The 14,779-nt window shown below is 33.6% G+C and overlaps 1 protein-coding gene across 1 annotated transcript; it reads left to right on the top strand.

The window, feature by feature from the left end:
* Positions 1-655: 655 nt before the first annotated feature.
* Positions 656-11,688, top strand: SUCNR1 (succinate receptor 1). Its single transcript, XM_020285724.2, has 3 exons — positions 656-805; positions 6,635-6,700; positions 7,424-11,688. Exons 1-3 carry the CDS (start codon positions 692-694, stop codon positions 8,372-8,374), a joined length of 1,131 nt encoding a protein of 376 aa, XP_020141313.1. The 5' UTR covers positions 656-691; the 3' UTR covers positions 8,375-11,688.
* Positions 11,689-14,779: the final 3,091 nt, after the last annotated feature.

Genomic DNA, 14,779 nt, shown 5'->3' with positions numbered 1-14,779 from the left:
TCACATCAAACACACTGAGTGTTTACTTGAATATAAATTGAATATAATCCTCGGAAAAAGCCAGGTGTGCTTCCTGTCTGGAATGGTATAATATGCTTCCAGGTGCTATTCAGAGCATTGATTAGGATTTACAAATTGTCATCTATCTTACTTAGCACTTTTCTCTCTAATCCTTAGCCGCCTGATATATTTTTTATGTGCCTCTTGATTTTCATCACATGAAATAAAATGGAAAAAACCTGAAACTCTAGTATCATTTTGCTAGTACACTGACAGAACATATATCCAGATTTCCCTCCAAAATATCAGTTTTATAGTTCCCTCAAAATTGTCGAAAACAGTAATTTGCTTATTAAATACCCGATAGAAAATGTACCAAAAATTGTGAATTTGAAAAAATGAAGAAAAAGCAGAGGCAACGGGATACCCAACAAAAACAGTGTTCGCTGTTTTCTATTGTCTAAGTATTTAAATAAATATAAAAATAAGGAATGCTTCTCTGTTGTTTTAGCAGTGGATAAAATAATTTCAACAGTAGTCTTTTCAAACTCTATTTGTTAAATGTGTTTTCTGTGAAATGAGTCATTTGTTTTGTGTCTCCCCCACAGAAATTCCCCTGCATGAAATCTGTGACTTGATGGTTTGACTGAATAAATTATTCCTGGACTTTTGAATTATTAATCTTGGCTGCATGATATGCAAATCAGACTGCACTAACCACGTCCTGTGCAACAGCACTAGGTCAGAAGCTGTATCCCATTGCTGGCAGTGTTTCTGTCAAGATATCGGGTCTTCCAACACAATGGTAAGCTGCACTACAACTTGTGTCTCTTAGGTATATAAAGTAAAGCCAGACTTCTGTTGGGAGGGAGCTTCTTTTAAAAGTGCCCTGTAAGCAATTAAGGTTTTAAGTAATGTTTAAATAAATTATTTATAAGTAGATGTAGCAAACGAAACTAAAAGGAAGTCATTATTTTTACTTGTGCATTTTTTTTACCAAATTAAATGTCTTATTTTAATTGCCAACTACTATATTCATTTTAATTAAAGAGGTTTCTCATATTTTCTAAAGTCTCAGTAACCTATATTTTAACAAAAATAGTAATTGGATTTACTTAAATCTATATAAATACTTATGGAAAATAAAGTTCCTAAATCATTTGAAACAATATCATACATAATATTAATATTTTCATATTTAGAAAATAATGCAGTAGAGGGAATTTTAAGCTGTCTAAAATTTAAATTTAGCATTTATGTGTATAAAAATGGCATTATTCAAGAATATAATTTACTTAGGGAAAAATAGAAAATTACAGAAACCATTGCTATTCTAACTTCTAGAACTTTCCATAATTTGTGATGTATTCTTAAATTAACAAACACACAATTTTATATCATATTATTAGTTTTTAATACCTTAGTTTCTGGTGTAATTTATGGAATATATAAAAATGAAGTCATCAATATTTTATCTTTTCTGTATGAATATACATTTTATTGAAATTGTTTAGTAATGAAAAAAGCAATTTGTTAAAAAATCCTAATAGTGCTATGTAAATTTGCCTTAAAGTTGCAGTTAAAAATAAAAATAACAACTTCACCTTTGTTTAATTGTGATGATTATAAGAAAAAACAATTTAAAAGCTAAGAAACTATCAAATACATATTTTTAAACTTTGAAGTTACATAAATGTACAATTTTAAAAGGCTGAATATATTTAAACTTAAAGAAACATTATTTTCAAATTAAAAATGACTACTAATAATCTGCTTATTTAAGTAAATTAGATATTGCTTCTAATGTATTAATTCTAAGAAGTTTATATATATTTTTGGACTAGGAATTAATTATTTCACTTTAATTGCCAATTTTTTAAAAATAAAACCCATCTGCTAAAAATAATTCATCTAAATCAGTTATATTTTATGTATCACTACTTTCATTTCTTAAAAATTAAGAACATAACCACTAGAAGGCAGAAGAAAGAATATTAATTTTTCATAAGGGAATTTTATCTTCAACTGGGAGTTTTGCTTAAAGGAAGAGCTTACTTTATCCATTTGTAGAATAGTGATGGCAATACTAAAAGAACACTCAACTACAAATATCATCCAACTTGGGAAATAATAAATGCTCAAAATTATAGGTCCTGGTGAACTTAAATTGGCCTACAGATATTGAACAACTTATCTTTATAAAACCACAATTTATTAATATTATAGACTTAAAAATTTTAAGAATGAAACAAATGTATCAATGAAGCAGATTATAAAACATCATAAAAGCATAATCTCATTTCTATAAATATAAATTCAAATAAATATTAAAGTATAGAAGTGTTCTCAAATATTAGGAGTGATTGGTTTACAATTTTTATTTTTTATTATTGCCTATTTGCATTTTCTGAATGTTACATAATTTACATGAATTTTGTACATGCATTTAAAAAAATTAAAATAAAAAGAATGAAGCAATCACTCTGTGAGAAAGAGGACAAAAGGGACTATTTAGTCATTCGTTTTTCTTATTCCAGCCCTAGTATTCTCTGTCCTGACTACTCCCTTGATCCTCAACCCTCTGTACTCATGTTAAACAGAAGAATTCTTCATGATTTTCATGTGGACTCTAAATTGCCTGAGTGGAAGTCCTGGGAAATCTAGCTTCTAGTTGTACAAGTCTTCATAGCTATATTTTCTTTCCACAGCAGTCACACCTTTCTGCTGCGCATAACACTACATAAGCTACTGACATAAGTCAGTACCTACTAGGCAGAAAGATAAATGTTATGACCAGAAAAAAAGGTAATTCAAAAATGAAACAAATTTCTTGTCTCAAAGAAACTTTCTATACCTTAATTTTCATTTGAGTTTGTGTACCAGCTTTTTGAGTACCCCCAAAATAACAAGAGTTCAGAACTGAGCCCTGAGGAGCTTCAACATTTAAAACTTGGGCAAAGAAAAATTAGGCTACAATGATTTTGCAAATTGAGAAAAGGAGAAACAAGGACATTGCTGAGTTGTAGAAGATAGGAAGAGACTACTTCCAGAAAGCATGGACTTGAAAGCTACTGAGAATACAATTAGGAATAAGAGTGAATATTGACCATTGATCTAAAAAATAGTCTGTTGATTTTTTAAAAAGTCTATTGACCTGTCTGCTTTATTACTATAAATTTAAAATTTTTAATATCATCAAATGCATGCTGATTTGAGGGAAAAAGATAGAAAATTCAGGTAAAACAAGAGGAGAAAGAACACAATAAATACTATCTGAAATCCCATCACTGGGGATAAAACTATTAACACTTTCATACATGTCTTTGTAGACTTCTTATGCTTAATAATTTCAGGTGCAATTTCTTACTTAAATGCCTTAATTTTAAAATTGATCCTAGAAGGTAGATATCAAATGTCGCCCTATACAAATGTGTTTCTATACCATAGCAACCACTAGTACAATTACAAGTTTTGAGTGCCTATCATATTATATATGGTGTCAGCTTTTAAAGTGAACTAGAGCAATGGGCTTGGAAAAAATATTTATGAAAATGCTTTGTAAATAGTCAAGTGTTTATATTCATCTCTATTAAACAAGCATTTACAGACCACCTACTATCTGTTAGTCATTGTGCCAGATGTAGAAGATAAACAATAAATAAGACAACATTGTAAGAAATGCTAAGAAGTTCAGTATACAATGAGAGCATAAATGGGAGGACCTAGTTTAGACTGGGTCAGAGAGCCTACCTTGGGAAACCTGCACTTGAACTGAGACCTGAAATAAGTATAGATATAAGACAATATATGTGGTGGGCCAGTGTCACAGGAGAAAAGCAGCAGTGGAAAGAGATTCAGAAAAAGGGGAGCGCACATTAGAAAGACCCTCTGTGCATTCGAAGAACAGGAAGACAGGTGAGCACAGAGAAGAGTATTGCCAAGCCAGGTTCCAGTGGAGGATGGAGGCCAGATCATGCAGGCCTTGATGCTCCCATTAAGGATTTTAGACTTTATTCCTTGGACAGTGGAAAGACATTTAAATGTTGTGATCAAAGATAATATGGTAAGATTTTGAGTTGTTTTTCAAGACTATATGGCTGTAGTGACAAAGATGGATTGAATGAGGGCCAGAGAGGATGTGAGGAGATAATATGATATAGTCCAAGATAGAGATGAGAATGGCCTGTAGTAGAATAGAAATGAGGGTTATAAAGCAGTAATGATGGATTTGAGAAATATCTCGACATTATGCTCAATAAGACTTGATAGTTTATTTATTATTGTAGTTAAGTTTTAGATGACTTCGAGGATATTGCTTATATTTTTGAGATGAGCACCTGAGTAGATGACAGAATCATTTACTGAGACAGGTGTATGTGCTACAGGATTGGTAAGGAAGTTGGAGAGTTTACTACAGGATTTCTGAAGGCAGAGATGCTTGTGAGAAGGCAATCAATGGCAATAAGTATAAACAACTAGAGCTTTTAAGACAGGTCCAGGCTGGGCTTGAAATCTGGAAGATGAATGAGCTCTTTTAGGCAGGATCTAGAGAAAAGAACCCAGAAGTGAGACTTAAGGAACTCAACATTTAAAGCTTGAGCCAAAAAGGTTTAGGTCTCAAAAGAGCCTGCAAAGAATAGCCAGGGAGAAAGAAGGGAAAATAGGATATTGTCATGTCACGAAAACAAAGGAAAAGTGTTTCCAGAAGTTGTGGTATGAAAAGAAGTTGATACGAAGACTAGTGAAAAATAATCATTGGATTGAGCAATGTGGAGGCCATTTTGGTGGAGTGGTGGGTCTGAAACCAAATTGGAGGAGATTGAAAAGGGAATGGGTTGTTAAGAAATCAAAACACTTAGTGAGACAGCTCTTTTCAGAAATCAAGCTACAAGGAGGGAAGGAACATGTTAAACCAGAGAAAGTTGTCTATGTCTGTTCCTTATTTTTAAGACTGACAAAATGAGAGTGTTTAATTGGCTGATAAAGATGATGTAGTTGATTTGGAGAAGAACGCTGAAGAGAAAGAATAGAGGAGAAAATGGTAGCATAGGAATATTGAAGATTTGGGAACAAATTGGAACTGGATTAAGACCCCAAATGATCTTTATCTCAGGAAACTAAGGAGCAAAACCACTTGCTAAAAATAAAAAGGGCAGATTAAGTGGAAAAGATTTGAAGAGATCAGAAGAAAATATGAAAGGAGAAATGTAATAAATTGCTGGCAATGTGAGAGAGCAGTAGAATCAGGTAACCTCAAAGATGGAGTGAAACCAGTCTGCTTGGCTTCAGCGGCATTCGTGTGTCTGCTGCCTGAGGAAGTTCCCATCCAGCTTCATCTAGCATTGGATTTAGTGGCCAGTTGCCACGGAAAGTCTTGAGAGGCTCAGAGGAATTTAGGCTGCTTTAAAATAAGTGATTAAAAATAACTTATCAAAATATTGAATTTATCATATCTATAATTCCATGAGTTATTTTCATAAATAACACACTCTCAAAATACCAGTGATATTAACTGAAATAAACCACTTGAATTTGAAAAAAGTGCATGAGTTTTCCAGATGCCTTCATTATAGCTAATTCTACTGAATTTTGCATGCTTCCCAGAAAAAGCAGTTCAGGTATATTTATTCATATTTTGCTTTATTTACCAAAATACTATGTGGAAAGATTCATTTGACTGCAACTAATACCCAGAAACCTATTTGACAAAGACATTGTTAGAAAATTTAATTTTCAACTTTGGTTTTCCTTCTCTAGAAATAAATAAGATTCAATATTTAACAAGGACAATCCAATATATTTTTCAGATAATTCATGTTCTTAAAATACTCTATCCAATCATAGTCTGGCTTCACTACAAGAGAGGAAATGGCAAGTTAGCAAGGCACTTGAGGTTTGAATGAATCAAATTGCTTATTTTCATGGCCCACTTTTAGAAGGTATTATAATAAAGGTCTTTTACTAGATGTATGGCCTCAGCAAGTCTGAATATTGGTGTCCCCTCAAAATTTATATATTAGAACCTAATAGTATTATGAGGTGGGGTCTTTTGGGAAGGGATTAGTAACCTTATAATAGTTAAAGGGAGCTGCCTTATCCCTTTTGCCACTGCTGTGAGAACGTGGCAAGAGGCACCACTTTGACACAGAAGGTGACTCCTCACCAGACACCTAATCTGCTGGCACCTTGATCTTGGACTTCCCAACCTAAACAATGTGAGAAATAAATTTCTATTATTTACAAATTACCTCATCTAGGGCATTTAGATATAGCAACAGGGACAAACTAAGACAGCAAAGTATTTAAGTTCCCAAGCCTCAGTGATATCATATGTCAGTGAAAACAATAACAATCCCCATTTCGTTATGCACTATGATTATTAAATGAGATAATCCTTGTAAAGTGGTGAGCACAGTGACTGATATACAATAAAGTTTCAATTAATAATGACCACTCTTACTATTACTAAGCTTTTTAATTTCATATTTTAAATTTTTTTAAATTATGTTTTAAAACTGGAGTTATACTTTGCAAATTTAATAGGATAAGCAAAAATTTTTGACAATATGGAAATAAGTAAAAGCTGATAAAATAGTAAGATTGGAATTCTAAAAATCTCTATTTGCTCTTCTAGGCTATTGTTCAATTCAATTTAACTCAGCAGAATTTGTTGAACAGCTACGATACACTAAGGACCATGGTAGGTTCTTGAGACCAACAGTGAATTCAAATCTCCTTTTCACTTAGTTTACCACACTTCCCTTGGCCTCTTGGCTGTTTGTCAGGCCCTTTACATGTGTGTCCACCTTAGAGCCTTTGCATATGCTCTTCCTTATGTCTGGAACACTCTTCCTCTAGCTATTGATGACTCTTTGGCTTTCTTTGTTGAGGTTTCTGTTTAAATGTCATCTCATAGAAAAACTCATAGAAAAATGTCATCTCATAGAAAAACATCTCCCTTATCACAGATACAAAAAAAGTAGCTCACTGCCACCCTCCATCCGAAAGCTCTAACATTTTTACTCTTCCTCATCTTTATTCATAGCCATGTATCATTACATGATATCATTTGTTTATTTCCTGATTCTTCCCAAGAAAGTATAGATTGTCAGAGATTAGGAACTTTTATTTTACTCACTGCTGTTATCCCCAGTGCCTGAAACTTATTCAGCACATAGTTGAAAGATACTCAGTGAATAGTTGCTAAAATAATATATTAAAATATATTATTGACACATATGTGTATGTATACACATGTATATGAATATGTGTGTATATATGTATGCATGCATTCCTTACTACGTAACCTACTTTCCATAATTCACTTTTCAAGTGTTTTTTTAAAAAAATTATTATGTTTCGGACAGTTTTGCCCTTGTCGCAGTCTAATGTTTCATCATTATATTTCCTCTCTTTTCTCTAGACATGGAATGCAACTTGCAAAAACTGGCTGGCAGCAGAGGATGCCTTGGAGAAGTACTACCTTTCCATTTTTTATGGAATTGAATTCATTGTGGGAATCCTCGGGAATACCGTTGTTGTTTTTGGCTACCTCTTCTGTCTGAAGAATTGGAACAGCAGTAACATCTATCTCTTTAACCTCTCCATCTCTGACTTAGCTTTTTTATGTACTCTTCCCATACTGATGAGTAGTTATGCCAATAGAAACTGGATCTACGGAGATGTGTTGTGCATAAGCAACCGATATATGCTTCATGCCAACCTCTACACCAGCATTCTTTTCCTCACTTTTATCAGCATAGATCGATACATGCTCTTAAAGTATCCTTTCCGGGAACACCTTCTGCAAAAGAAAGAGTTTGCTATTTTAATCTCTTTGGCCATTTGGGTTTTAGTAACCTTAGAACTACTGCCCATAGTTCCTCTTATAAATCCTGTTATAATTGGCAGTGACACTACCTGTAATGATTTTGCAAGTTCTGGGGACCCCAAATACAGCCTCATTTACAGCATATGTCTAACCTTGTTGGGATTCCTCATTCCTCTTTTTGTGATGTGCTTCTTTTATTACAAGATTGCTCTCTTCCTAAAGCAGAGGAACAGGCAGATTGTTACTGCTGTGCCCCTTGAAAAGCCTCTCAACTTAGTCATCACGGCAGTGGCGATCTTCTCTGTGCTTTTTACACCCTACCACATCATGCGGAACGTGAGGATCGCTTCCCGCCTGGGGGGCTGGATGCAGTCCCAGTGCACTCAGGTCATCATCAGCTCCCTGTACATTGTGACTCGACCTTTGGCCTTTCTGAACAGCGTCATCAACCCTGTCTTCTACTTTCTTATGGGAGATCACTTCAGGGAGATGTTGGTGAATAAACTGCAGTACTACTTCAAATCCCTTCCATCCTTCAGATGAGCTTGTAAACTCACATTTTTATTCAGAGAAAAGGGGGATGCTCATGAAACAGTTGTTTAAGAAATGCCACTCTAAGCCTATTAGAATTTGCTTTAATTCTTAAAAACAAATCAGAGAGTGTCACAGATCTGACCCTGATTTATGACAAGTTGTATTCAGAGTATGTGAAAAGAATGGGATGAGGAGAATGTATTGGTTTCTTCACCTAAGAATTGAAAGAAGTTGAACTGGCATTACTTAACATTTGGTCTATAAGTCCCAGGTTTTATAAGACCTTTTCATTCAGTGCAAAAGAAATAGAAGATAGCAGCAGATCAACTGCATTTAATCAGTGGTTAGACTGTAAAAAAAAATTATTTTGACAGCACAGCATTCTTGATGTTATTCTTACTCATATGGTCCTAAAACTTTATGTGAGAATTGAATAGCAGAAGATGAAACACATGCTGGTAAATATTATTTTTAGAGGTTGTGCTCTTGAGCAAATTTAAAATAAACAGTAATAATGAGTAAGAAAGCAATATAATGAGTTCAAGGATACCTGTGTGATATTTGTTTATATCATGAATTGGATCATGAATTGGAGTCACCTTGTAATTCATCAGCCTTTTTTTGTTGCATGGTTTACAGTGGAAATAATCTTAATTTAAGTTTAAAAGAACCTAAAGAGATAATTCAACAAAGGGAGACAACACATTTGAGTTTGTCTGTCAGAGAATTTATTTGTAAATGATTTTACTAAAATATTAGAGAGATATACCAAGAATATTTGCAAAAATTTTATAGTTATATAACACAAAGTACCTATCAGAAAACCCAAAACAAAATGAAAGTGAATACATTGTTTTTCTGATGATTTTTCCATCTGGCATTTTATTATCACAATTTGACCATCAGTGCATGGACATATATTAAAGTTCATTAGCCTTGGTGCTCTTGATTAAATAGTAAACTTTAAAATATATTAAAATTATAAAACAGCAAATAAGGGGAAGTTAAATGGTAATAGATTCACAGAGTTAGTTTTCACTTTTTTTTTTTTTTTAGATGGAGTCTCAATCTCTTGCCGGGGCTAGAATACCATGGCATCAGCCTAACTTGCAGCAACCTCGAACTCCTGGGCTCAAGCAATCCTTCTGCCTCAGCCTCCCGAGTAGCTGGGACTACAGGCATACTGCCATGCCCACCTAATTTTTTCTATACATTTTTAGTTGTCCAGCTAATTTCTTTCTATTTTTAGCAGAGACGGGGTCTTGATCTTGCTCAGGCTGGTCTCAAACTCCTGAGCTCAAACGATCCACCCGCCCCTGCCTCCCAGAGTGCTAGGATTACAGGTGTGAGCCACCACGCCTGGCCAGTTTTCACATTTGGAGGGAAAGTCACAATTTTCTCCAACCTCTTCCCCATTTTTTTTTGTAAGCACTGGGATAATTTACGAGGACGGCTTTATCCTAGAGAGAGAAACTCACATCTAGAGTAAGCCCAGTTTGCATGGAACATTACATAAGACCATTGGAGGAAATGTTCTAAACAATACACCCTTTATGAAATTATTAAAATATAAGACATTTTCAATCTAGATTATCCCAGGAAGGTCTCTGAGTCCCACCATTCCATGCTACAAAACAAATGTAGGAGAAAAAAAATGGGTATTGCATTAACTTTTTAAAGTCAAACAAGTATCACATAATAATTCACTGATATGCAACAAAATGTGTCCAGGGCCACATGTCTATGTTCTTTTCCTTAATGTCATTAGCTGTAAGGAGTGGGTGATATGAAGGATAAAATAAGCATTATGAATACAGAGACATAAAATTATATTGTCCTTTCTGTTCTGAGGTACTATGGGGATATTATATAGATATTCCAAACTCCCAAAATATGCTCAGTTACTATCACTAGACTCTAAGCAACTGAAATAGTATAAGAATGTATTGCACACAAGAGATTTCTTTTCTTCCATAGTGCCAGGCTTAAAGATATTTTCTGTTATGCCTCACCTTTATTATAAATATATTTTAAATGTTAATATAAGTTTATAACTGTCTAATAATAAACTGAAAATAGAACTTCTGAATTTTCATATCAGAAAGAGCCATAGAAAGGGCTTTAGGAAGAAAGTATTTTCTTCTACAAACTTAACTTTAATTTGTATTTTTGAGTGAGTATTAATTTGTAAAGACGAAATTAAATTTGGCCCCTCACCTGCATTCTAAGAAGTGGCAGGGATGGACTTTCTAATATTGTGGTGAAATATTTTGCTGAACCATAAAGTCTTACACATGCCTTGTAAGTAAAAGGTAAAGAAATTTTATAGCACATTTCTTAATTCTTTTCTTGCTCAAATCTCTCATGTGGTGACTTAATCCTTAATAAACTAAAGGAGCCTGCATTAAAATTATAAAAGCTATTTCATTTGCCTTTTGTACTAGGTAATTGTAAGAATCACAAACAACAAACAGTGGAAATCCTTGTTAGTTTGTGGTTTTTAAAGGAAACAATTATTGGGCCTTTGTATCTTGTCTTTTAATTGGTTCCCTAGTGTCTTTGGAATTATGTCTACACTATTTAATCAAGCATTTGCAATCTGAGCCCACCTACTCCTCTTATGTTATCTCCCTTCACTGTTGCCACAAATCCTATTCTACAGGCAAAGATCACTGCTTTATTTCATTATATTCAGAACTTTCTTCACTTTGTACACCTGGATGCTCAGATATATTCCATCAGTCATATAAAAATTCTAAGCACCTATTAATGTCCATCTCATCTGTCACTCCCTCTTAAAACTTTCCTTTATATCCTCTCCTTTCCAAATCTGAAAGTAAAGTTTTCTGCCAATGGGATTTCAGATTATTGTTTTACTGCTATTTGTTTTGATTCAAGTCAAACTCCAAGGTCGTAAGTCGAAAACTATACTTAATTTTTTATTGTCTTCATAGCACCTCGTAAGGTACTTTTTAAATTATTGTTTATTATGAATGAAAGCCTTATAAAACAAACTTGAATTCAATGCTTCTTTTGCTTGTACATAATCACAGTTTTCTGTCATTACTACTTTAATGAGTAACATTATTTTATATGAAGAATGGAGTGTATATATACAAGTACATGTGCCAGTTTCTATTGTACTGCCTCTTACATTTTCTCTATACTTTTGGGAATGGCTTTAATGAATGTTTGAAATCCTTATCTGCTAGTTCCAAATCTGGATCTTCTTGGGGGTTCTTTGATTCACTTTTCTCCTAAGTAGGGCTCACAATTTCCTGTTTCTCCATTTGTCTAATAAATTTTGATTGTATTCCAAACTATGAATAATATATTGTAGAGACTCTGGATTTTCTTATGTTCCATTGAAGAGTATCAGTATTTTGTTTCATGACTGAACTAAAACTCCAAACTCTTAAATCTCAGTTCAATTATTTTAGCTTTCATTGAGCTGCTTGTAATCTACCCAGCCCATCCCTAATAGTCCACAGGATTAGCTAGAGAGTTTACACATGGAGTTTACACATAAGATATTGGGTGCCTTTTCTGTGGCTTTTTCTTTTTTAATATATTCTCCCTTCATTTTCCAGCTGCTGAGTTCACCCTAAAGTTGTCCTATGTTTTGTCATGCCACATATTCAGTCAGCGAATTAGAAATAAGAGCTATTAACTACAAATACTGAATATGTCAGGATATAAAATAACTCATATATGTACATATTATACATCATGTGTGATACACAACATATTAAATGCATATATATTCATATTTTATATACATGCACATTTACAAATGTGAATTTATATAAAAATGAATAGAAATATATATTTTTTTCTCAGACCTGCCTACCATCATGTGAAAGAGATTCTTCTTTATGTCCCTATGCCAATGTATACAACAACCTAGTTGTTGCATCTCTGACCAGATCCATATGTTCAAATTAATGGGAAAACTCCACAGTGGTCTTGAGTTCAAACCAACTTGCAGGTGTTTTTATCTCCATTTGCTACAGATTCTTGTGAGAATATTTGTCAGAGCCTTAAAAGAACAGAAATATTATCTGTTAGGATTCAGGCACAAAAATCCCATCCTAAATCTTCAAAACACAAATAATAGTAATGCATTTAGGTAGAATCTAAAATGTGCCAGATTCTGTTGCACTAGCACTTTATATATTTTAACTCACTCAACTCTCACCAAAACCTATGAAGGTTATAGTTGAAAAAACCAAGGCACAGGAAATTTAATGGCTTGCTCAAGGGCTAGAGACCACAACTGCATAAAAGTTGATATACCGTAGGGTCATTTTTAGAATCTATTTAAGGATATTTGTTTTATAGTTTATCATATGATTTGATGCCAGTGACATCTTATAACACAGTTCTAAGGAAGACAATTTCAGAATGATGTGCAAATGAGTGTCCGGATAGGCTCTTCCATCACAAGTACATTGTTTACATGTGCAGTGTATTGAATTCTTTTATAATCTTGAACTTTGTCATATGGTATGAAATACATGGACAATATTTTCACAACATACAATATGCTTGATATATGCAATGTGTCAGAATAGAAATTTATCTAAATAATGCCCAGGCATATAATGCTTATAATACAATGATAAGTCCTACGACACAGAATGCTCTATGTTATAGTGAGATTCTCAGACACAATCAATGAGTCATGGCTGAGGTCATATTTTGTCTACATGTTAATAATATGGAGAGTATTTTATTAGGAAATTTGCTCTTTGGTGACTTTCTTTTGAGAATAACAGTGTATTCAAATACAAAATTTGCTAGATTTATTCATCTAGCTATGAAAATAATGATTTGACCTGATTCCTAATGATACCAAATTACTATACTTTTTATGTCACATTTAAATCCATGTAGAACAATACTTGAAATATATAATGCTATATGAGTGTATGCATATAGTTCACATAAATAAAAGGAACAAGAAATGTGCTGTACAAAGTTATTAGCTTTGTTATGATGACTCAGTAGACCTTCCAACAGCCTTGCCACATTGGTTGTATCATTATCTCCAGTGAACTGATGAGGAAACAGGCTCTCCAAGATTTAGTAAAGCAGTGCTACAGGCAAGTGTCTGAGTAGGCCTAGAACCTTAGATCTGTCTGACTCCAAAAAAACATGAATTCTCCGTAACAATCTCTTTTGAAATGAAGTCCAAGTGAATGAAGTCTTACTTATATCCACAGAGATATAAATAAGAAAGCTGTTTACAAACCATGCAAAGTATTATTTTTAATGAGAAAAGACTGATGAAAAGAATTTTAATTTTTTTCCTCCTGAAAATGTAGCTTTCTTCATTTAACTTTTGAGAATACAGAGTTTGAAATTAATTTAATGAATGTTAACTTCAGAGTTTTTATCTGAACTGTGTCAAGTTAAAATCTATAAAAATGTATGTTTAAAAAGTCTTCATTCAATTTCATTTGTGGTAAACTTTAAAATTATTATCATAGCATAAAAGAATGAAGGACTTCATTATTAGACTTAGCAGCAGATACTGAAAGAGCTGACGTCTCAGTTTACATTGTACACACTCCTTGTGATTTTTTAAATGGGTAAAAACTAAGTAATAAATATTTTTGTGTTAGAAAATTGGCACATCCTGTAAGATTTACATGTATACACAGAGATTATTACTTCCATTCAGTATTTATTGAGTCCATAGCTGAGATAAATACTTGTGTTGGGTGAATCATGGGGCAGAGCAGCATGTGGTCTGTGTCTATGAAGGGCTTTCATGGGAGAACTTATTACAGTCAAAAACAAAGTCAAGTAGGCAAATTAAGTCATATCTTATCTAGGGATAAGGCCTTTCAGGGGTGGACAACCCGCACGCAGCCTTCCGATTTCAAGTTTGTTCTTTTTTAAGCACCAAACAAGGCAAGAAAAGATTCATCTTTTCTGCTGCATCCCTTTTAATAAAAGGATTTATTCTTTAACATTTGAATTCAGTTAAACGCCACACTTAAGGACCTAGAAGGCCCCACTTCTGAAAGGAGATGGGCAATTCTGAGTGCACCACAATGTGAGTCACTTGAATTTTTCTTTTGGTCCAAGCCCCCAAGATTCATATATAAGTTCTGTAGATAAGAGTGGATGTAAGTTAATTCAAGAAGAGTTCTTTCATTAAAAGCTTTATAAAATATCAGGATACAAGTAACATAGCTTTGTGAGCAATGATTCCCCCCCCCCAACACCTCAAACCTTTAAATAGTGCAAGGTAAAAAAGAAGAAGAAAGATTCTCCCACACCTAACCTTGGGACATCACGCTATTTTGAAACTCAAATAGTATATATAATATTCACTTGTAGTGCCCATGGGAACTTGTGATGCCAGATCAAAGTAGAAGTAGCCATCAGAAGCAAAGTGGCTAG

The sequence above is a fragment of the Microcebus murinus genome, chromosome 1 (assembly GCF_040939455.1).
Source record: "Microcebus murinus isolate Inina chromosome 1, M.murinus_Inina_mat1.0, whole genome shotgun sequence".
NCBI classification, from domain to species: Eukaryota; Metazoa; Chordata; class Mammalia; order Primates; family Cheirogaleidae; genus Microcebus; species Microcebus murinus.
The sequence above is the reverse complement of the archived record's forward strand: the minus strand, read 5'-3'. Positions and strand labels throughout refer to the sequence as shown.